Source organism: Oryzias latipes, chromosome 6 (genome assembly GCF_053564925.1).
Source record: "Oryzias latipes strain Hd-rR chromosome 6, Olatipes_Hd-rR_3.1".
Lineage (NCBI taxonomy): Eukaryota > Metazoa > Chordata > Actinopteri > Beloniformes > Adrianichthyidae > Oryzias > Oryzias latipes.
Genome location: NC_136242.1, coordinates 17068946 through 17090838, shown reverse-complemented (window position 1 = coordinate 17090838; position 21893 = coordinate 17068946). Strand labels below are relative to the sequence as shown.

The following is a 21893-nucleotide window of genomic DNA, read 5'->3' as shown; positions in this document are numbered from 1 at the left end:
GATCTTTCGCGGTTTGTTATCAGACTAATCCAGTGTTTTTCAACCAGTGTGCCGCAGCACACTAGTGTGCCGTGGGAGATGGTCAAGTGCGCCGTGGGAAATTGCCCTCATTAATCATTAACTGCTCTAACAACATTTTCCATCTCCAGGAGATCAGCTCTTTGTTCATCCAAACAGGCCCTGATAAAACACTGAGTAATTAGGAATATAAAAGATCTTAAAATTACTTTTTCTTTGTGTTTATTTAATTCTATTAAAGACATTTTGATAAGAATGACGGTAGTGCGGTTTACCTGCAGCTATAGCAGTTTGCGGAAAAGTCCCGCCCCTTTAACTGTCTCCGCCGATCATTCTTGAAGGCTTAATCACATGTCATCAGTCTGACCAATCAGAAGTGGTTAAAGTCTTCACTTCCTTGTTCTCAATTCTGCTGATAAAGTCGCTCAGTTCCTACAAAAATACCAGCTAAAGCTCGTCTTTAGCGGTGTAGCTTTCTACAGAGTCCGCTGTCAGACCGTGGAACAAGTGAACAAAACAATGAAGCTCAGGGACACTAGTCTATCTGCCCTTTTTCGGCCGTTTTCACACTACATCTCCCATGATGCATTGGCTTAAAGGGACAGCGCATAATGAGTCGACCTTGTGATACGTCTTGAAACCACAACAAAGAAACAGTTTCTAAATTTTCTAATTTAACTTTTATTTCATCTCTTAGAAAAAACAGCTGCAACTTCCTGCTTTTTCTGCCACAATTATCACAAAAATCCACATGAGATTGTGGCAGGGGGGGGGGGGGGGCTGTCGATCAATACAGACCATGAATTTCTGCTTTTTTTGGGGGGGGGGATGCTGGTGTGCCGCGGGATTTTTGTCATGGTTAAAGTGTGCCGTGGCTCAATAAAGGTTGAAAAACACTGGACTAATCAACAATAATGGGCAATATAAAGGTTTCTGCCGAGTGGGACCATTTTGGAAAATAAAATATTTGTTTTAATGTCCTTGTTGCTTCATCCTGTTCATCTTAGAGTTCCCACTTGATCTATCTGATTTCAAATAATTTCAGAGTGGCTCTTAGTTTACTATTCATATTATTTTCTGCAAGTTAAATGTCCCATTTGTTCAACAGAAATTTCTTAGTTGAAAAAATCCACCTCCTCCATGTCGATATGACACAATACCAAATAAAAAGATGCATCATGTCATGAGTACACAGTATCAATACTGTTTAGCAATATGTAGAAATGCTTCATGATGCGTCATCTATCCATCATCCCCCACCCTCTAAAGAGACCATGTTATGATTTGACACATTAATTTCAGAGGATGTTCAAAGTCCTGCTGTCAAAATACATTAGATTGGGAAAAACAGAGCAATCTACAGGCGACCAATGACATTTGTAGATCTTTTCTTTTCCACTAACAAGGAATCCACAACTTCTTGTATTTCTCACAAAGCTCTGTAGGTGTGCATTTGGTTGTGAAAAATATCTGTGTAATTTCTTGGTCACAAAGGATATTTATGTCAGGAAGTAGTTTTTCAGAAAGAAAAATGACTGTGAATGTTGTGTTTTGTTTCTTTGTTTTGTGCTAAATTGGAAAAAACCTCATGATTTGATTTTTGTGATGAAAAGATCCATAACAAGGATAGAAGTTCCTACAGTTTTGTCTTATTGCTTGTGTTGGATAGGAGTAAGGAAGGCAGGCCGAAAAATATTCCTTTTAAAATTGTATTATGATTTTTTAAGTCAGTGAGGGTGTGAACATAAGAAACACCCAACATTCCTGCATTTCTGATTTTGGTCCTGTTTATTGCTTTTTTGACTTGTCGTTTTAATCACGTTGTTTTAGAAAACTTAAATGACGATTTATCGTATTTCGGGCAGATACTCGCTGCAGTGTTTTACAGGTAAATACCCTAGGGCGGTTCAATCAATTAACTCACCTGCTCAGCGTCCTATTTAAGCCCAGGTGCGCAGTCGTTCATTCTCTTTCTTACCTTCAGCGCTTATTCTTCGCCCCACCCTCCTCCCCGGCTTCCACCTGTGGGCTCCGTAAAGGGGGGGTTTTGTTACCCGAAAGTGTTATGGAAATTTCTCATGGAATTGAACGGAGCCTTATGCCAAACGAAAATATGTGAATGCCAACTTAAAGAATGTGGAAAATGTCAAATAAATATTTCTTACTGCAAGAGTTGTCTGACTGAAATATTCTAATATTTTGAATGTTGGATACACATCACAAAATCTTTCAAAAACATCACTAAGATTTTAACAATTTGGTAGCTTTACACATTTGCAGGAAATGCATTGAGATATGTTATAAAATAATTCTTTGCAATGTTATGTTTGTCACAGTCTGAATAATCATTCAGGTCTTTTTTGGCTGTATTATTATTATCTTCTCTGACTCGTTTCCTTTTTTCTAATTATTATAACCAACAAAACGTTTGGGGATTCATTTTTTTTCTCTGTTTGACCTGTTTTTTTTAATCATAAGATCAGCTGATGAATATAATTTTCCTAAATCTTTAAATGTGATGGTGTCTCAAATTGACGGTATTTTTTTTATTCTATTGAGCATCGAAAATGTTACCCATTAACAGTGATGCAGTCAGGTCAGACTGCTATTTTTGTGCCTATCCTTTTTTATACTTTGGGTTCCTAAATTTACCTTTAGGTTCATGTAGGTCATCACTGTGCATTTGCAAATAGCAAAAAGAAAGAAACCTCTCACAGTTTGACACAATTACAATGGCACTTCTATTAGCACATGCACTATTACTACATTTGACCCAGAAACCCACATATATTTAACTGCATAGAAAGTAAGGATCATTTGTAAAACAAGCAAAAAGAAAATTTTAATTGACAATAAGTGTATTTCAGCGTTTTGATTCACACTGACCTGTTCTTCCTTCTTTTTGTTTTTGTAGATGTTTCTTGCAGCTTTGTCCTTCGCTTACTTTGCCAAAGCTTTATGTGGCAGCTACATGAAAAGCACAATAACACAACTAGAGAGGAGATTTGACATCCCCAGCTCTCTGATTGGTGTCTTAGATGGCAGCTTTGAAATCGGTGAGTTTTTTACTTTCATGTTTATGTGTTTACTGGCAAATATGATATAGGTTTAAATGGTAGGAGTCTTCACATAGATCAAATAAAAATGTGGATATTAACAAGGGTCTTTATATCCACCCATCCAAGGCTTACCCGACCTTTGCCCGACAGCTGCTGGGATAGGCTCCAGCAACAAAATGACCCTGAAAGTTATATAGTGAGTTTGAAAAAAGGATAAAGGGGAGAAAAGCAGAAATCCTGACACCCAAAGATTATGAATATTCCCATAATAATAAGAATTATATTAATAGAAGCTTTAATTCAATTCAATTCAATTCCATTTTATTTCTATAGCCCAAATTCACGACAACAGTCGTCTTAGTGGGCTTCGTAAGTCTTGTAAGGTAAACATACAATCAAAAAAGATCATAAATGCATAGATTTCAATACTAAAACTTTAAATAAACAGACTAAACTAAACTGGACATCCCTGCCCTTAGACCCTTCTTCGCGGTAAGGAAAAACTCTTTAAAAAAGACGGAATCTGGAAAAAACGAAGAAACCTCAGGGGTGCCCACATGAAGGAGGGATCCTCCCCCAGGACAGACAACTACATATTTAAAGTCCAGCAAATGATCTTCATCCAGTTGAAGTTGGGGGACGGCTGAGGGCGTGAGACGAGCCGGAGACAGGACCCACAGCCAGATGTAGAAGCAGTAGTAGAGGCGAGCCAGAGACGAGGTACACAGGCAGGTACAGGAGCACGGATAAGCCAACTGGAATCTCCTGGGGAGTGGGAAAGAGGGACAGTACATGAATCGCACTGCACCAAACAGAGGCATGGAGAACAAAATGATAAATCTTGGTCAAATAGAAAAGTGTGGATTGGAGGCTATACTTATACTTACATTTTCCAGGGAGACCATCTTAGCAGACAGAGCATCTCTGAGGTTACGTATTTTGGATAATTTATATTGCCAACACGTTACCCAACTACTTGCATTTCTTGCAAAATCTGTCCCAAACATTACTAAATCTTTACAGTGCACGTGGTGCTAATACCCGTTGATGTGGTCATTGCTAAACCTTTGCTCTTGCTTGTACACAAACAAAAACTGACAAGCAAATCAAATTATAAACATTACAGGAAATTAATATGATTTAGAATAATTGTTTTTTCATATCTTTAATTTCTTCATCTATACATTCACAAAAACATAGTTTTCTCAATTTGCCCAAATGTATATAGGCCAAAATAGCCACACAGTGCTACAGGTGAGCCAAGAATTTATCTTCAGCATGTCCTTATACTGTCAGCATACATACACTTAAGCTTTGCATGGCCATCTGTTTCATGTTTACTAGAAAAAAAAATGTTTACAGTTAGAGTATATAATAAGTCCAAACTTGTAGGTTTTTAAAGAGCTAAAAGATTTAGACATAGGAAAGAAAAAGTGTGTTTACTTGCATTTCAGGTAAAATAAATGTGTATTAGTGTTTACCCTAGTGTACCAGATAACTGACCTGCTCCTTTTGTTCTCTTACAGTGTATAAAAGTTTAAAATGATCATATTCTTCACAGCATGTTTAATGGGCTCTTACTCTTTTTCGTGTATCTTTCTCAATGCTGCAGGTAATTTGCTGGTAATTGCTTTTGTAAGTTATTTTGGGGCAAAACTTCACCGGCCCAAGATCATAGCAGTCGGCTGTATTCTGATGTCTTTAGGCACATTCTTAATCGCCATGCCTCATTTCATTACAGGCCGGTAAGTCTGCTGCCAAAATGTGTCAGTTCACGCCATCCACATATTTCTTTCATCACACTTGTGTTAGTGTACTGGAATGTAGTGACCTTGAGAAGTGTAATCACTGATTGCTGCTGTATATGTTAAATATCTAACACAACCTGGTGCTTTCTCCCTTCCCTTGTTTAACAGTCACATTGGTGTTTTATATGCAGCTATACGATCGAAACAACCATTAGATCGCCAGTGAATTCAACAAATACCTTGACTCCATGTCCAGTGAGAACCTCAGCAGAATCCTCTTGGAAGTATGAAGAACCCTCCTTACTGCCTACTAGGGGTACGCTAAAAAGAGTGGCCTTTGCTTATGCTTTTATGACATATATCATTTTTTTTATTCTTATATTCACTTGATTAAGATAAATTGCCTTTTTCTTGTTTCACTTAATGTTTTTCCTTTGATTTGTCATTTACAATACTGTATACTATATCATTCCAACAGATTTTTAGTAAGTATAATAATTTGTCATTAATTCTGCAAAAAATATTTTGTAGATTAAGTGTTACTGTTTTCCAAGTACTGAAGTGTTTGGATCAGAGTCTAGATGATGACGTTTGTTGCCCGAAAGGAACTTTGATTAATTAACAGAAATGTTTGTGTAAATAGATCATAAGTTTCTAGCAGCAGAAACATTCGAACGCACTAGTATCTTAGAACAACTCAAAGATGTTGACAATAATCTATCCCAATGAAACATACGTGGCAACTTCTGATGTAATTTATGATAATTATAATTGATTTACCGTTAAGTCTCATAACCCAAAAAGTCCAAAAGAACCATGGTTAACAGCAACCATGGAAACCATAAAATGTTCAGTGACCACACCATGACTAGACAGAGCTTTTTGACTCTTCAATTTTGGACCTTCTTAGTTGTATGGAGGTGTTCATATTTCTTACGTTGGTAGATCATGTTGACTGATGACACTGCACTTCACAGATGCATGGCAAAATAACGTTTAAAGTAATGGACTCAGTGAAGCAACATAAGCTACAACTGTCTTGCAGTATTTAATGTATGACCAGACAGACACTATGACTGTAGCCCAGCCGTCAAGAGATAGACATTCATCAGATTCTTTAAATTCTGTCTAGACAAAAAAACCTTTGATTCACTGTATTTAAAAGAGGTGGTAACAAGTAGCATTACCTGTGGCATTTAAGTGAGCGGAAACTTGTACTTTATTGGGAGTATCGGGTCCGGGGCGACTTACTGAGGGCTGTCCGGTCTCTGTATGACCGGAGCAAGAGCTTGGTATACATAGCCGGCAGTAAGTCAGACCTGTTCCCCGGTGCATGTTGGACTCTGGCAAAGCTGCCCTTTATCATCAGTTCTATTCATAGTTTCTATGGACAGAATTTCTAGGTGCAGCCAGGCGCCGGAGGGGATCTGGTTTGGGGACCACAGGCTTTACTCTCTGCTCTTTGCAGATGATGTTGTCTTGTTGGCTTCATCGGCAGATTGAGAAAGGTAGTTTGCCATCTCTCGGTGGGTGGAGTGCTCCTGCCCCAGGTGGAGGAGTTTAAATATCTAGGGGTTTTGTTCACGAGTGAGGGAAGATCGGAGCGTGAGAGTGACAGGCAGATCGTAGCAGCGTCTGTAGTTTTGCGATCGCTGTACCGGTCTGTTGTGGTGAAGAGAGCTGAGCCAGAAAGCAAAGCTCTTAATTTACCGTCGATCTTCGTTCCAATGATGTCTACATAAGTGATACAAAACATTCTCTTGTTGGTGGTTGTGTAAAGGTCGTTCAACACTTTAGGACTGATTGAATCTACAAATTCTTTTTTTTTTTTTGTATACTTGCAATAAAGTACAAACCCAGGTGTATTGTCTTTGCAATCCATCTATTTATATGACTTAAGTCAAATAATTATTAATTACTAATTCATTATTAATTAATGAACTGTGTAAAAACATACTCATGATACCTAGCTTGTGATTTGCTCCTATAGCAGGGTCAGGTATAGCAAGTGCCATTTCTGTGTGACTTTCTTTGGCCTTCTTTGCACTTATTAAATCATTAAATACATATGAAGAGGACTTAATGGGAAAATATAGAAAAATATTTCTGATTTCATGTCAAAGTTTCTTTATTCTTGTCTAACCATAAACTGCAGGCTGTGAACAAGAGTCAAGTGTTTCAATGTGGATATACGTTTTACTGGGAAACATCCTGCGAGGCATTGGAGAGACACCTGTACAGCCCTTGGGGATCTCTTACATTGATGATTATGCCCAGTCTGAGAATGCCGCTCTCTATATTGGTAACTAACTTTTCATAATATTTATTGTTTTCTTTTGGGGTTGAAGGTTGTAAACAATAATAACATTTTTGCCGTGCTTTTTAAGTTCCCCAGACCAGAGCAAGGCATGTCCCGTAACTGATCACAGTATAAATGATTGAATAATGTTAAAAAAAGGCACTTGGGACAAAACTGATGCAACCACGATTGGTGAATTAATAGTAAATGGCAATGTTGTTCCATGATGGGGTCTTTTTTTGTTCTGTGTTTCAGGTTGTGTGCAAACCATAGCAATTATTGGTCCTGTTTTTGGGTACTTGCTGGGGTCACTGTGTGCTAAAATCTATGTTGACATCGGCTACGTGGATATGGGTGAGTTAACTACCCCAACCGAGGAGCCATCTTCATTTCTCAATGTGTTTAGGACATTTGTCTCCGCACACAACTTCAGAAATACAAAAGTCAATAAACTTATAACTGGTATTTGGAATGCACAGTGCAATGTGTAGCTTTAATATTATGTCTTGATAAAAATAAGGTGGGCACCAGTAAGATTTATGTGATTAATTTACTGGCACATAATATAACCCCTTTCACTCACCACGACAAACCATGGTCTGAGTATGTGAAGAAACTGGATTTTCTAGAAAGGACTGTATTAAATTTTAGGTTCGTACCCGTCAGTTTCTTGCACAAAATTTAGAAGTCCAGTCCAAGGTTATAATAGTTTCGGATTTTTTATTAGTTTTAGTTTTTATTTCGTTTTGAATTTTTGTTTTTAAATTTATTTAGTTTTAATTAGTTTTTAGAGACAGCTTTACTAGTTTTTATTTTTTGAAATTGCTTTGTTTTAGTTTAGTTTTTATTAGTTTTAGTGTTAGTTTTAGTTTTTTCATTTTTTTTTTGTAAATTAGGATATTTGTCAGGTGCATGATTCAAAATCACCAGAATAAGTATTGTATGATAAAAAATCAATCAAAGATACATTTTGAAACACTTATTATTCAGAGGACACAAGTACAACCATCCTTAAATTAAAATACAACAGCCGATAACAGCATTACGTTACCTGCTCTTGCTTCTTTTTCGGGGGAGGGCGGGCGACAGGCTAGCTTGTAGGTAGTGTTGATTTGCGTTTTTGTGTGCGCTTTTTAAATGTACTTTTCGTAGGGTTTTTTCCCTTGAGGAGCGTTCCACAAATTTTGTCTCCTGCTTCGACTACAAGGCACTTACTTTAGTTTTCTACGCTGTTATATTCAAAAAAGTCCCAAATAGGACTCTCCCGCTTTCTCCCAACTTTTAATGCAGCCATCACGCTCATGTAAATCTCTATGACCACGCTAGCCGGCAGTGTCTGACAGACATCGTGTGACATCACAGACAACGTGATGCCGTAGGGGTCAAATACACAGTAAAACTAGCAGCGTGAAGTAAATAGATTTTATTTCAACCCAAAAGACTTATGTATTAACAAAGACGAAAACGAAGTATTTTTTGGGGTTAATATTATTTAGTTTCAGTTCGTTTTATACACACAACAAACAGTTTTAGTTAGTTTTCGTTTTTTTTAAAACTCTCGTTTTTATTTTTATTTCAGTTAACGAAAATGTTTTTTCAGTTCTAGTTTTAGTTTTTTCGTTCGTTTTCGTTAACTATAATAACCTTGGTCCAGTCACCAGTAGCTGTTGTTCCATTGCCTATGAAATTGTGCAAATTGGATTTGTGATAAAAAAAATAAAAACATCAACCAAACGGAAACACCACAATTTTGGGGCATTTCTAGAATTTCCATAAAGTTTTGCATATATGTGTAATGGAAACACCGCTTCTGGTGTGTTGTTGTCACATGTTTTAGAACATTCTCAGTGTTTCCAGATTTTTTTTTTTAATTCAGTGAAGTGTCTTGTTGCACTCTAAATGGATAGGATAGTACACTTTGTTTGCCAACATCATTAAAAAACCACTGGGAACGATTTACAATAGAGAAAAACGTGAATAGAGTTACTTTAAATGTATCCAAACAGCCACCTTGAACAGATGCAGATGTGCTCTTTCTACAATAGAAAGTATACACTTTTTAGCAAGTACTTTTAACAAATCTGTCCAGGATGTCCCCTGCCTTTGCCCATGAGTGGTCGGGAGAGGCTCCGGCAGCCCTGTGACCCCGAAAGAGACAAAAACTGGTTTAGAAGATGAATGAATGATATTTGTGATTGATAAGGGAATGCTGTCTTTTTGTAAACAACAACAGATATGGTCACAATTACCTCCAGTGATGCACGCTGGGTAGGGGCATGGTGGCTGGGCTACCTTATCGCTGGTGTGATCACCCTCATGTCAGCTGTCCCTTTCTGGTTCCTGCCAAAATCCCTGCCTATACCTGTGGACAAACATGACAGGAGCTGCTCTCCAGATCAAACCAGGTTCATCAAAGATTCTCCAATTATGACCCACAAGATCAGACAAGAGGAGCCAGCAAATTTATATCTGATGGCCAGTGGTATGCTCATTTTTTACCCTTTTCGTAAAAATTAAATGTTATCTTTTTACTTGTACTTGTTATAATGCCGATAATTGTCAGTTGTGTCTATTGAATCCAGTCTTCTGTGAAGTAATGACTTTATCTTGCATTTTTTTATGCTAAAAACACATTCTGCAGAGGAGATGGGAGCAGGTTCATTGAAAACTAAAAATAATAAAATAATTGGTCAAATAAAACCAAAGCATAAAAAATATTTTTTTAACTCTACATAGGAGGACTTAAGCCTGAAAAAAATAGAAATAAAACCAAAAAATGCAACCTAAAATTGAGTCCAAGAAAGGGTGTGACGATAACAGCATCTGCGCATCAGCGCACTTTTATTTTATATTTTTTTTTACGTTTTTTTTTTTTTTTTTTTAAAGTTCTTTATATGGTGCTTGATTGGAACTATAATCAACACATTAAACACATTCATCTTTGCTGATAATTTACATTTTCTGCTAGTCCTGTGTTCAGACTTCAAGGGCTTCTGGGGGAAACCTTTTATTACTGTTCTCCTTCTTTCCCTGCACCGCGCCTCTCACTCCCTCTTGCGCTGCATGCGGTCCCTTTTCTCACACACACGAGCAGTTTTAGCAGCACATACACATCCTCATTCTACAACAGAAGTTTCCGTCTTGCGTGGAAATACGACAAATATAATGCGTTCTAATTAATATATTAGTCATTCTACAACACCGATGTAGTTAGTTCATTAGTTAGACAGGTAGTTGTTACTGTTATTTGTTAAGGAAGAATACTGCGTTGTAATTGTATTAATTTGCGATGCGGCCGCCGGGGGATTTTGTGTTTGGGGGGGGGCTGTTAACTGCGACACCGTGCCCCCTGCTGGTTCATCACCGTCGTGATAAAAAATCCCACACCGTCACAGCTCTAGTCCAAAGATCATAAAACTTAACCTGAACAAAGAGTGCTTAACATGGCGTTCTATACTATCAGACAGATAATCAGTAAAGTGGTCATTACAGATGAAAATTAGGTGTGTATGTGACAAACTCTAAAACAAATCCAGGCCTCGAGGGCCGGTGTCCTACATGTTTTCCAACAAAGCTTCCATCGAAGCTCCCTATTGACCAAACACACCTGATCCAGGTAATCAGCAGCAGATAAGGCAGGGATTCTAAGAAAAAAAGGCAGGACACCGGCCCTCGAGGCCTGGATTTGGGGACCCCTGCTCTAAAAGAAAACAAAATTTAAAATTAAAAACAAATTGAAGAAAAAACATTCAGGTATGGAACCAAGATACGAACCACTAGAACACCTAGTATGTTGTTTGTCATTTTTTTCCAGACAGTTTTAATGCTAAACATCATTTACATAATCAGCAGCATTTAACTGCAATCTTGTCTTTTGATTGTAGAGATTTATTTCAATACAATATCAAACCCCATTCTGCACATGCTGCTGTGTTTTATCCCTTAAGTAAATATACATCTGAATGGTATACTAAACAGGTTACAGCCCAAAATTACACACAAAAACCCCACTTTTTTATGCTTTATCCAATATTTCTTCACTCTAATAATGGTATAAAAGCATATATAGATGAATTTGCTCTAGTAATATTCTAAAACATTCCTTCACAGAATTTGTTCCGACACTGAAGACTCTGTTTGGAAATCCTGTCTACACCATCTACCTTTGTGTCACAATCCTTCAGTTCAACTCTCTCATTGGTATGGTCACCTACAAACCTAAATACATTGAGCAGCATTATGGTCAGTCAGCATCAAAAGCCAATTTTTTCATGGGTGAGTAGACTTTTGGGAGTTTTTTTTTAATCAATATTTGGAATACTTTTTTACCCTGTCCTAAAAGAAAATGCAGCTGTTCCAAAATGCAACATAGGTTTGTTTAATGACAATAAGCATCCATTTTTAATGATAGTCAGGCACATTTTGTGATCAATGTTAAATAGATTAGAAACCGCAAAGAAACTTTCATTGAATTCACGACTTAGAAAAAGTTTTTTTATTAATGACTAGATGATACCTTTTTTTAAAGCAAAAATACATAAATATGGTTTCTCTGGTTCTTGTAGGCATGGTGAACATCCCAGCTGTAGCTGTTGGGATGTTCTCTGGCGGGGTGGTCATGAAAAGGTTCAAGATGGGTGTCATGGGAGCAGCTAAATTTGCCTTTGGGACATCCTTGCTTGGTTTCTTTCTGTCACTTCTTTTTTTAGCTATGGGATGTGAGAACTCAAAGGTAGCTGGCCTCACAGTTTCATATACGGGGTATGTAAGAAAATAAATGCTTTAACTACCTTGATTTCTAAAAAAAAGTGTTTACACTAAAGAAAATAATTATTGAATTTGATTGTAACTTGTTTAAGACATTTTTTTGTTTTGCCGGTGTTTCTACTTCATGCTAAAATGCGCTGGTTCCATCTGCTGCCCCTTGTGCCCAACTGAAAAGACCATTAGATTGAAGCTAATGATCACTTGGTGCAGTTTACCAAGTGACCTCTAGATAGCTTTTCTACATCCAGATGTATACCGGAACCTTAAATGTAAGCCAGCCCAAGATCACAAAAAGTTCTACAACCTTATTTAAATAAAATAATAATAATTTACATTTACATAACTATATTGAGGGACGTTTTATTGATCTTGCCTTTTATTTATTCTTTACATTTACTTTGAAATAGCTCAAACTGGATTGTGATCTCTTGATTGTTAGGTAACAGCTAAATGCTCAGATCTTCCTAGACAGACTCCTTTTTTGTCCTTACTTTGGAATTTGGCACGGCAAAGGGAGATTCAGATCGAAAGTCGAGAACGTCTGTCACAGTCATTTGTTCTGTTGTTTAAAGGTTTCCACGGAGGAGCAATAGTTATTCACTGGGACAGTAGTTTACGGTCCTGGTCACAGCTGCCCTTACGTCATTACTGGCTGTCTGCAGGCTTACATCGTGCAAAGTTTTACAGGGCTGTAGGTGGCAAAATAGCAAGATTATAGACCGCTCGGTTAGTCTGTAGATTAAAAAAACAGTTCATGCACATTTTTTACAGGCATGCTGCAAGCCACAGGTTGTAGGGAACACTTATACAACACCCAAGGGTAAAGTAACGGGGAAGTAGGTGAGACGGTGATATGTCATACAGATTTTTCATTTAATTGACCCCTCTCTCCCCCAATTCCTGTGAACTGCACAAGAGGCCAACGAATGTGACACAACCGAAACAATAGAAATAACCATAACTATAGTTTTATCCCCTTTTCTTTACTTCTGTGGGTAGATTTATTGTTACCCAAAACAATTGAACTGGTCTGTAGTTTTTTTTATTTAATGAACAAATCTTCATATTTGGGATTGAAAATTAGCCCTTTTGCTGTTACCGTGAAAAATGACAATAAAAGAATCTAGAACAGTTTAAAAAATGATGTAATTTTCTGGCTGCCATTGATTTAAAGTATCCATGAGAATTTAAAAAATGAATGCAAGGTTTGCTAGATTTTAGGTTAATCAATCTTACATCTAAGATATTGCTTACCTTTCTTTTGAATGGTGTTGTCCTTATCATTACTTTTGTTCTATAAACTATAAGCAGTTTTTCTTAAATTGTTGCTCTTTTTCAGAAGTATGAACTTTCAGTAAGTGTATTTTTTTATTTTTTTATTTTACATTGTCACCTTCAGAGTTCAAGGTTTATCCCACCAGGAACAGTCCCTCTTTTCAGACTGTAACTCCGGTTGCTTTTGCTCAAGCAAAGGTTGGGATCCAGTGTGTGGAGAGAATGGGATCACCTATGTATCCCCTTGTTTGGCTGGATGCACTTCAGCCTCTGGCTCTGGAATAAACATCGTAAGACTTTTCCCTTTGCCTTCATCTGACTCACTTATTGTGAAGTATTGCCATGAATTTTAGTCATAATTCCAGTCATGCAATACTTTCATGCTTCAAACATCATCTGACATACATGGAGCAGGTTTCTAGATGTAATCCTGCAAAAATGTTTGCCACTATTTTACCCCCCCCCCCTCCCCTCCCTCTTAGACGTTTGACAATTGCAGGTGTGTAGGAGTGTCTTACATCAAGTCGGGCAACTTAACGGCCATTCTGGGCAAGTGTCCACACAGAGAGAGCTGCGACAAAGTCTTTCCATATTTCATGGCTTTATCCGTCCTCAGTTCCTTCGTCATTTCTCTCGGAGGAACACCTGGTTTTATGCTGCTCGTCAGGTCAGTCAATAATTCCAGTGAATACTGAAGGAAATAGCTAGAATAGAAAATGCCCCAGCTGTGATTCATAATGGGGTAAAATTGGTTTCTCTTTTCCCAGGTGCATTAAACCTGAGTTGAAATCCCTCGCTCTTGGAATCCACACGTTGGCCACTCGTACTCTGGGTAAGAACTAACTTTGGTCTTCTTCATTCCAGTCTCCTTACTGTGAATGGCAGGCACAATATAAGCAGACATTCAAAAAGCTCTGCGGAGAGATTTAACGTTTGAAGTTATTAAAAAAAAAGTCATCACTTAAAGATTGTCATGAACTGCAAACTATGAATAAGCTGTATTTTGCTCTTGCACTGTTGCTGTTGTTGCCCGACAGCTGGAATACCAGCTCCCATATACTTTGGGGCTATCATCGATACGACCTGCCTCCAGTGGGGATACAAAATGTGTGGAGGAAAAGGCGCTTGTAGAATATATGATACATCAGCTTACAGGTAATTGATTGAGTCTTTTAGAAACATCAAATAGGCTTTGCAACATTTTTTTTCTCCTGGATAAGCCGTCTTTTAAACCCTTAGGTACAAAAATGCAAGGTGGTGATGTTTGATGACAAAAGTGTTAGGATTGTGAAACACTGTGTTACATTTAAGTTCCTCCAGTATTATTTAACTTAAAGTCACACTTCGTTCATCTTCTGATCTATTTTCAAAGCTTTCCCGGTTGTTTTTTGATTATGAATATGCAGTTTTTAGCCAAAATCAAAAAACCTGTGTTGATTCTAGGACATAGTTTCTGCAGAGCGGTAGGAGTTTATCAGAAATTTGCCTTTAAGATGTATACGGGAACATTGGTGCGGAGCAGCCCCACCCCCTTCCCCTTCTCGTTGGGAAGTAGAGTAGAGCAGGGAGCTTGTTGCCCCCAGCATATTTTCTACATCACAAATAATCTCTTTTTCAACTGCATTTTTTGCTCCTGAAGCACAATGATTTATATAAAGGAAAACTCGGAAATGCTTAATGTACTTTATGTATGCTGGCAATGAGACAAAAATCCAGCTGCCTATCTGGGTCTCCCCATTTCAGGAAGGGCATCCGGCGTAAAAACCCATTTGAACAAGTCTGATGGTTTCAGTCCTCGTCACTCCCAAAGACAATCTCTTCCGCTCTTAAAAGTACAGTGTGATGTAGTGGATAAAAAAAGGCCGCCTGTGTTCTGTGTGTATAACTTTAGAGGAACTTCAAGCTGAATGAAGTCAATATTTATGACAGGCGATTTTTTTAAAGCAGGCTGCAAATGTCTTAAAAAATGTAAAAGTTCTAGTAATTTAAAATGTTCATTATTTATGTTAAAGCATATTTGGAAGCTAAGGAAGTTGAGTAAATGATAATTTGGGTTAAATAAAAATGTTTACCCTTGATGAACTATTGGTATTTACAAAGCAATTCTGTTTTTGTTTTTTTTCCCCACAGGGTAGTGTATTTGGGCCTCACACTGGGCTTGAGAACTCTTTCTTTTATATTTTGCATTTGGGGCTTTGCTTTGCTCAAGAAGCACCTCAGCAGGGAGGAGAAGAAGGCTCTGACCAATGGGAGTGCTGAGATGGAGCTGCTGAGGAAAGAGGAGAACAGCTGTGTGCACGGTGAACCGTTCATGTTGGGCTTAGACTGCGATGTGGATCGAGAAACTGACTTGTGAGCCCTCGTCTGACCCAACTCCCATGGCACCTCATACTATGGAGCGTGGCCACACCTGACAGTTTTTATAGCACAAAGGTTGTATTTGTACATGAACGGAGTACACACGACATCTACAAATTGTAAGTTTTTGTGTGTTTTGAACAAATTGAAGACTTTTGTTACAAAAACAGGAAAGTATGCAGTTTTTTAATACTGGATTATTGATCCATGCTGGTAATAGTTCAATAGCTACCATTATGTCAGTTTTGTGCTTGTGGATTGGCTTTTCTGACCCTGTTATAACACAGATGCATGACAATGACATTTAGAGTAGATCAAGGGCCTTTGTCCTTTAGACACGAAGTCATAACTTCTTGTTAATTACACTTTTTTTAGCTGAAAACCCCCCACTTTTGTAGGAATTCTAATGTGAACTGTTGTGCCTTGAGTATTACAGTGTTGTGTTTTGTCGCTTCAGTAATGCGAAACAGAGATATGAAACCACATTAATGCACATTTAGTTTTATTAAATGATCCAGACAAACAAAACATAATGATATTTTTGTGACAATCATTTATTAAGCATTCATCGTATTTCAACATAGAACCATATTAGTTGTCCTGAGCATTTATAAAAAGTTTTTGTACTTTTTCACAGCTGCTGTGTTGCCTCATCAAGGTGAAAAATTGATGTCATTCATGACATTCAAACAACTGTGTTTCATTTACCTGACTGAAGAATTTTTTGATAAGTTTATTTACCATCTCTAGATTTTCATCATTTAATATACTAAAATATTTGCCACAAACAAATAATAAAGACAGGTTGGTTATTCAAATGAGTGAAAAAAGTTTTATAATCTCAATCTTTGAAAATGACAATTGTTGGAATTTATAAGTGATAATTAGTTGGTTTTGAAAAGGTAAGCAATTCTAAGATTTTAAACTTTAATATGGTCTCACTGTCTACAATTTCTGCCATCATAAATTCTATGAAATTTTGCCCTCATCCCAACATAAAAGCCCACCCTGACAGTAATCGTGTTTTATGTGTTTTAACACCTGTTGGCATTTTTGATGATGGAGGACATATTTAAAGACAATTAAGCTTAAAATGTGCACTTTTAAACATTTATTCAAAATTTTGTAAATGAGAAGCAGATGAAAAAATGACTTTGTAATAGAGATGATTTATTATGAGAGAAAAAAGGGAGAAGGCAGGGTTGAGGCTCCTGAGGATCAGGATTGGCCAGCCCTGAAATAGCATATCTTTTTATTTTTTTCATCTGAGCTGGCGTTTGGCTCAAAACTGAATGTCTTGAGAGCTCCAATATTTGCCCCGCTAATGTTAGGTTGGGGGTGTGAGGGGCTGTAAGGTACTGGAAGAGTGTGTAAACAGAGAGCTCTCAGTAACGGGGAGTGAAGGGGGCGCAGTTGCAGACAGGAGCAGCGTTCCTGCCCACAGCTGCCACTGCTGCTGAAAGTCTGCAGCTTTGCAGAACCTTTGTCCTGGAAAACGACACAGGTTTTTGGATTTTGGCTAAAAGCTGCATAATCGTAATGAAAAGCCCATCGGAAATGCTTTTCCAATAGATCAAAAGATGATCGGAGTTGGACTTTAAAAGCTAAGGGCTGCTGTTGCTTCATGAACTACTGTGACAAACTTAAAGTATCTTTTCATAGTCTTCAGACAGGAGCATAGAGTTTTCTGATTCATTGATCCTTTTTATCTTCGGGTCTTTGATTCTGTGGAAAGGCACATCATTGAGAAGTGAAGATGAGTTGGTCAAAAGGAAAGTGTTCTGAAGTTTGGAAAGCATTTACCTGAAGCTGATGATGTTCTCTTAAGAGTCTGTCGTACTCCAGGGCCAAACCTTTGGCCTGCCTCTTCATGGCTTCAACTTCAGCGTTTGACTTCCGTCTATCTGTAGATACAAACAACTGTTGCACAGAAAAGTCCTCTTTATGTCCAAAAATCCTCTTTTTGCATACAGGATGTCACTTATTGCCCTGCCTCTTTTAGTCTTTATTGGATTCCTATACTCTAGCTATTCAGAAGTGATGACTACAAACCCTCCTCAGCAGCTTTCAGTTGGCTGCTCAGCTTTTCCAGCTCCAGCTTGAGTTGCTCTTTTGTTGCCGCCATGGATTTTTCTCCTTCCGAGATTACCTGAACACAACACCTAAATTAATACAGTCTCAGTCATTTCACACAGAAAAAAAAAAGTGATGAGTCGTTTTTTTTTAAAATAAAAATCACTTTTTTGAACATTTGCTCCTTTTCCTGATGCTGTTTGGCCTCTTTCAAAGCTGCATCGACCTGCGCCTGAAGCTCCGCGCTGTTTTCTAGAGTGATGGCAGTTTTGTTTAGCAGGGTCACAACCCTGCACATAGTGCTGAGGTAAAGAAGAAATAAGAACTGAGTGGTTCATCGGTCTCTGTATAGACTTTTGTCTTTATTGAATAATGGGCAGATATAAACCAACAGCCACAGGAAGAGGGAAAAGCCACTGATGTAGAGGTTCCTCTGGGCCCTGAACAACTTCATGTGAACGTTGTCATACAAGTTTGGGTTCACTGTAGCATCCTGTGTAGACTGTGGAGCTGAATATTTCTGCACCTCGCGGACAGCATCTGAAGGTCGGCAAGAGGACAGAAGGACAGGAGGGAGCCTTACGTAACCACAGAATTAATTTTTGTTTTTATCTGACTCTTGTTTTAATGCTTACCAATAAAGAGAACAACCAGTACTGTGATCATGGCAAAGAAGGCTTTGTTCCAATATGAAGAGAGCCAGCCCCATATTCTCCATCTGAAAACCACACGCCATCTGCAGGAAACAGCTTTTAGAATTCTTCCACAAACATTAGTTCTGTTCAAGAACATGATTTCCCTCTGCTGGTCTTTGTGTGAATTGCATGTTTTTAATCTTTTTTTTCTGTCATTGTTCAGAATAATTTCTTTTGTCTAGCAAAACAACTTTTGTGTCTTATTTGTTGAGAGATTTTGTCCCTACCTGTGTGCAGATATAAAAGGAATACACAGGATGAGGTTGACAACTATTTCAGCGTAGAGGAAGAACGCCACAGCTGTCCACTGGAGAGACATTGTAGTTTTCTGTATAGATCAAGCAGGACAGTTCAGAAAAAAACACTTAGAATACTAATATATTACATAAAACTGATACAGACATCTACATGGGTTTGATTTATATATAGATCAGCTCATTATATTGGTCTTTATAAAATCACTAAATTGTAGTTTGGTGTAAAAATTGTTCCCAAAAAAATAAAAATAGATTCATTAAAAAATAAAAGGAAAATATTAGTTCATATTTTCCATCAAATGTTCAGCTGAATGTTTGCACATTAATACAAAGAAATAAGCACTATAACAACTAATCATTTGAAGTTCTGTTTTTTAAATTAATTAATTAGTGAAACAACCGTCAAAGCTGATGTTTCTACGAGTGAATATTCCATTAAGTTTTCTCCACAGTCACAGTAAACCACTGATAAAAATGCTGAAAGTCCAAGGAGTTTTAATCTTAAACGATTTCCACAAGCTAAATGTTAAAATCATTGTCACCACAAATAGAAAAGGATTAGCTGCACTGTGTTTGGAGGGGTTACCAGAACAAAGCCTCAGCTCTGTATAAACAATATTAAATCAAGACTTTTTTCCAAATAAACCTTTAGTCCTCCAGAACGATGTTAAATACTCAGATGAAACCAAAATAAAACTGCTATTTATGAATCCTGTCTTTAGAGTTATTCTGAGGGCTGTACCTTGTACCAGAAATGGGGACTTGGACTCTGGACTCTTAGACTTTGACTTGAGTTGTCAGAGTTTATTCTCACACACAGACTTTTTACTTTAGATTTTACCTTAATAACTTCAGTTTTGCTTAAAGATTTTATGATGTTTTAAAAAAGTTAATTTTTAAATGTTTGCTTTATTTCCCCGTCAAATCTGACCATTTTCTTGCAATTGTGATGTGTTGTTGCACAAACACATTTACTGTGTACACTGGTTCCAATAGTGACCATGATAGAAAAATAAAAGGCGTAATTAGTGACATTAAAGTTGTTTGACCCTTCGATCTAAAACTTGTAAGTTAACTAGTTTTTTTCCCCCATTCAACTTGATTAGGAGTTGCTAAGGTAAGCACTATAACATCCACAGAAGTGGAGAGATGATGATCTGGGCTTGTTTTGCACCCGCATGAGTTTTTTTAGAGTATTCCAAGAATAAAATTTCCTTTTTAAGAGTTTATGTTTATCTTTAACTGGATCCTGCACCATAAACGATGATCCTACGTATCTGAGAGGCCCTACAAGAGACAAATGGGTAAATTCTCACACAAACACCATGTATTCCAACAGATATTCACACACAGACAGCGCTACATCAAACATATGACTCCCTTTACAAAAAGTCAAATACTTTAAGTTTACTTTATTAAGTATACTTGAGTATAACTAAAGCATTTAAACTATAGAATGTGTATGTGAAGTGTAGAAAGTATACTAACTGAAAACCTCTTCAGACTAAATTGGAACATTTTTAGTTTTAAATATATGGATTGTATATCAAAAGTAAATTTAAAGTACCGATATACTGCCTGACTTTTTTTACATACACTATGTGTACGTGTAGTACACGTAGACTTTTATAAGGGCTACTATTAGTAGTATTAGACAAACGCGGTCATACTTCTAAATGAATACCATTTCAGTGTCTCACAAACAATTTTACAAGTCAGTTTTCCCCTCAGAGCTTTACATTTAACTCCTGTTTAAATGTTAATTCATTATAATTAACAGCAAGGGAGAGTACGTTAAAAAATCTCGTATTCTGGTTGGCTAATTTTGATACAGAACCAAACAAACCGGGATTTTATTGATAAGCCCCGCCTCCTAAAAGATACGGCCTAAAAGTGGACCTTTTCGATGCAGTCCTACAGGCTGTTGTCTCTGAAATGTTGGATCAAAGACAACAGACACCGATGGAAGCCTCCTAACTGCAGTTAAGAAGACATTCCGCGGGTTTTCAGATCGGCTTCTGGGATTGCTAGCTTACCGAAGCTATTCTGCATGTACGTGAAATGGCGCTGTCCACGGGCTTCAAATTCCAGAAAGAGGTGTGTAAAAAAACCACAACTCTCAAAATAATAATCTTGAGGTTACGTTATCTGGACTTAATGTCTTCTAAAAAGTTTCACCACTCAGCCAAGTAGCATAATGAATCCATCATTTATTATTTAATTTAAGAAGATGTATATATAGCCTATATACTCAAACACAAACTCTTTTATACTCATATTAGAGAGTATATTAATATAGGTCTAAAGTATAGTAGTACTCACATATGACGATGACATTACCTGTGCAAGACTACAGTCAAGTTTGTCTGAGTCGCAGGGCCTCTCATTAAACTTCTGTATCAGAGCTACTGCTCTACATGGGAATGTCTGTATAGAGATTGAACAAATCATTAAATTACAATTTCGTTATGCTTGACTCAAAGTTCAACAGATTAAATGTTCACATGTTTTTTACAAACTTAGTGTTATACTTTTAAAAAGTATGGGGAAAATGTCCTTAAATTTAAATTACTGCTGTCACAACTGGGTTTTAGTGCCACTGAATTGATGGTGTAAGGAAGTCACATGTATCTTATGTCTGAGATTGCATTTCCTTTAAAACAAAACAGAAACCAGCTAGCAGATAATGGTTTGAAATAAAATTTTGAAAATTGCAATAAAAAAAATCGACTTTTTAGGTAGTGTGGCACAAGTCAGTTTTCTTTATAAAAAATGATATACACTACTTAAGACACAAGTAAAAGATTTACGCACACACACTGCAATATGGAAAACAACACATTTAAAAGATAAATAAATATGAAGATGTGAAATGGGAACATGTGAAACAATTCAACAACAAAAGATAAAGTAAAGATCCAAACATATAATATTTCTGTCATTGTAAGAAATACAATCAAGGATAGGAATTTGCTTTTGTTTATTTTTTTTCCTTGTTTGAGTTTTCTTCTGTGGCACAAGAAAACAGTACTGTAGTGTACCCACACCACGCCATGCAATAAAAAACTGTTGCCTTACCAAACAAAGTCGATTAAAGCCAAAGTGAATTCACACGCCCACATACTGGAAGGGAGTCGTGCCAGCAGCTGAAGAACATCAGAAGATCCAGAGACCTAAATAAAACTGGGCTAGTTTGAAACTAGCTTTAGATTAAAATTGTCCAGAAACTGGTTTGTATTCTACAAAATGTGTACCAATTTCTACTTAGACATAAGTCACCTTCTACCAAGTGTTTGTGTCTGTTACGGCTTTAGTTCTGAGGCCATCTCACATTACATGTACTG

The 21893-nt window shown here is 37.2% G+C and overlaps 2 protein-coding genes across 3 annotated transcripts in view; one reads left to right on the top strand and one right to left on the bottom strand.

Moving 5' to 3' along the window:
- The window catches only part of LOC101156322 (solute carrier organic anion transporter family member 1C1), a 23252-nt gene extending 7217 nt beyond the window's left edge, over window positions 1-16035 (top strand). The window contains exons 3-15 of the mRNA XM_004069930.5: window positions 2933-3074; window positions 4690-4822; window positions 5017-5141; window positions 6981-7127; window positions 7380-7478; window positions 9358-9606; window positions 11235-11399; window positions 11690-11885; window positions 13291-13456; window positions 13649-13833; window positions 13934-13998; window positions 14204-14321; window positions 15297-16035. Of these exons, the coding sequence (XP_004069978.2) occupies window positions 2933-3074; window positions 4690-4822; window positions 5017-5141; window positions 6981-7127; window positions 7380-7478; window positions 9358-9606; window positions 11235-11399; window positions 11690-11885; window positions 13291-13456; window positions 13649-13833; window positions 13934-13998; window positions 14204-14321; window positions 15297-15522 (2016 nt within the window). The 3' untranslated portion in view covers window positions 15523-16035. The remainder of the gene's footprint in view (window positions 1-2932; window positions 3075-4689; window positions 4823-5016; window positions 5142-6980; window positions 7128-7379; window positions 7479-9357; window positions 9607-11234; window positions 11400-11689; window positions 11886-13290; window positions 13457-13648; window positions 13834-13933; window positions 13999-14203; window positions 14322-15296) is intronic.
- LOC101167034 (B-cell receptor-associated protein 29) lies at window positions 16010-21893 on the bottom strand. Of its 2 annotated transcripts, XM_011475960.4 has the most exons (9): window positions 21628-21893; window positions 20890-20976; window positions 18520-18620; window positions 18233-18333; window positions 17990-18137; window positions 17764-17899; window positions 17577-17673; window positions 17328-17428; window positions 16010-17249 (listed from the first exon to the last, which is right to left on the bottom strand). In XM_011475960.4, exons 3-9 carry the CDS (start codon window positions 18609-18611, stop codon window positions 17217-17219), a joined length of 708 nt encoding a protein of 235 aa, XP_011474262.1. In that variant the 5' UTR covers window positions 18612-18620; window positions 20890-20976; window positions 21628-21893; the 3' UTR covers window positions 16010-17216. The 2 variants fall into 2 exon arrangements, with proteins under 2 accessions (XP_011474262.1, XP_011474263.1); XM_011475961.4 differs by lacking the exon at window positions 20890-20976 and having other exon boundaries at window positions 21628-21892.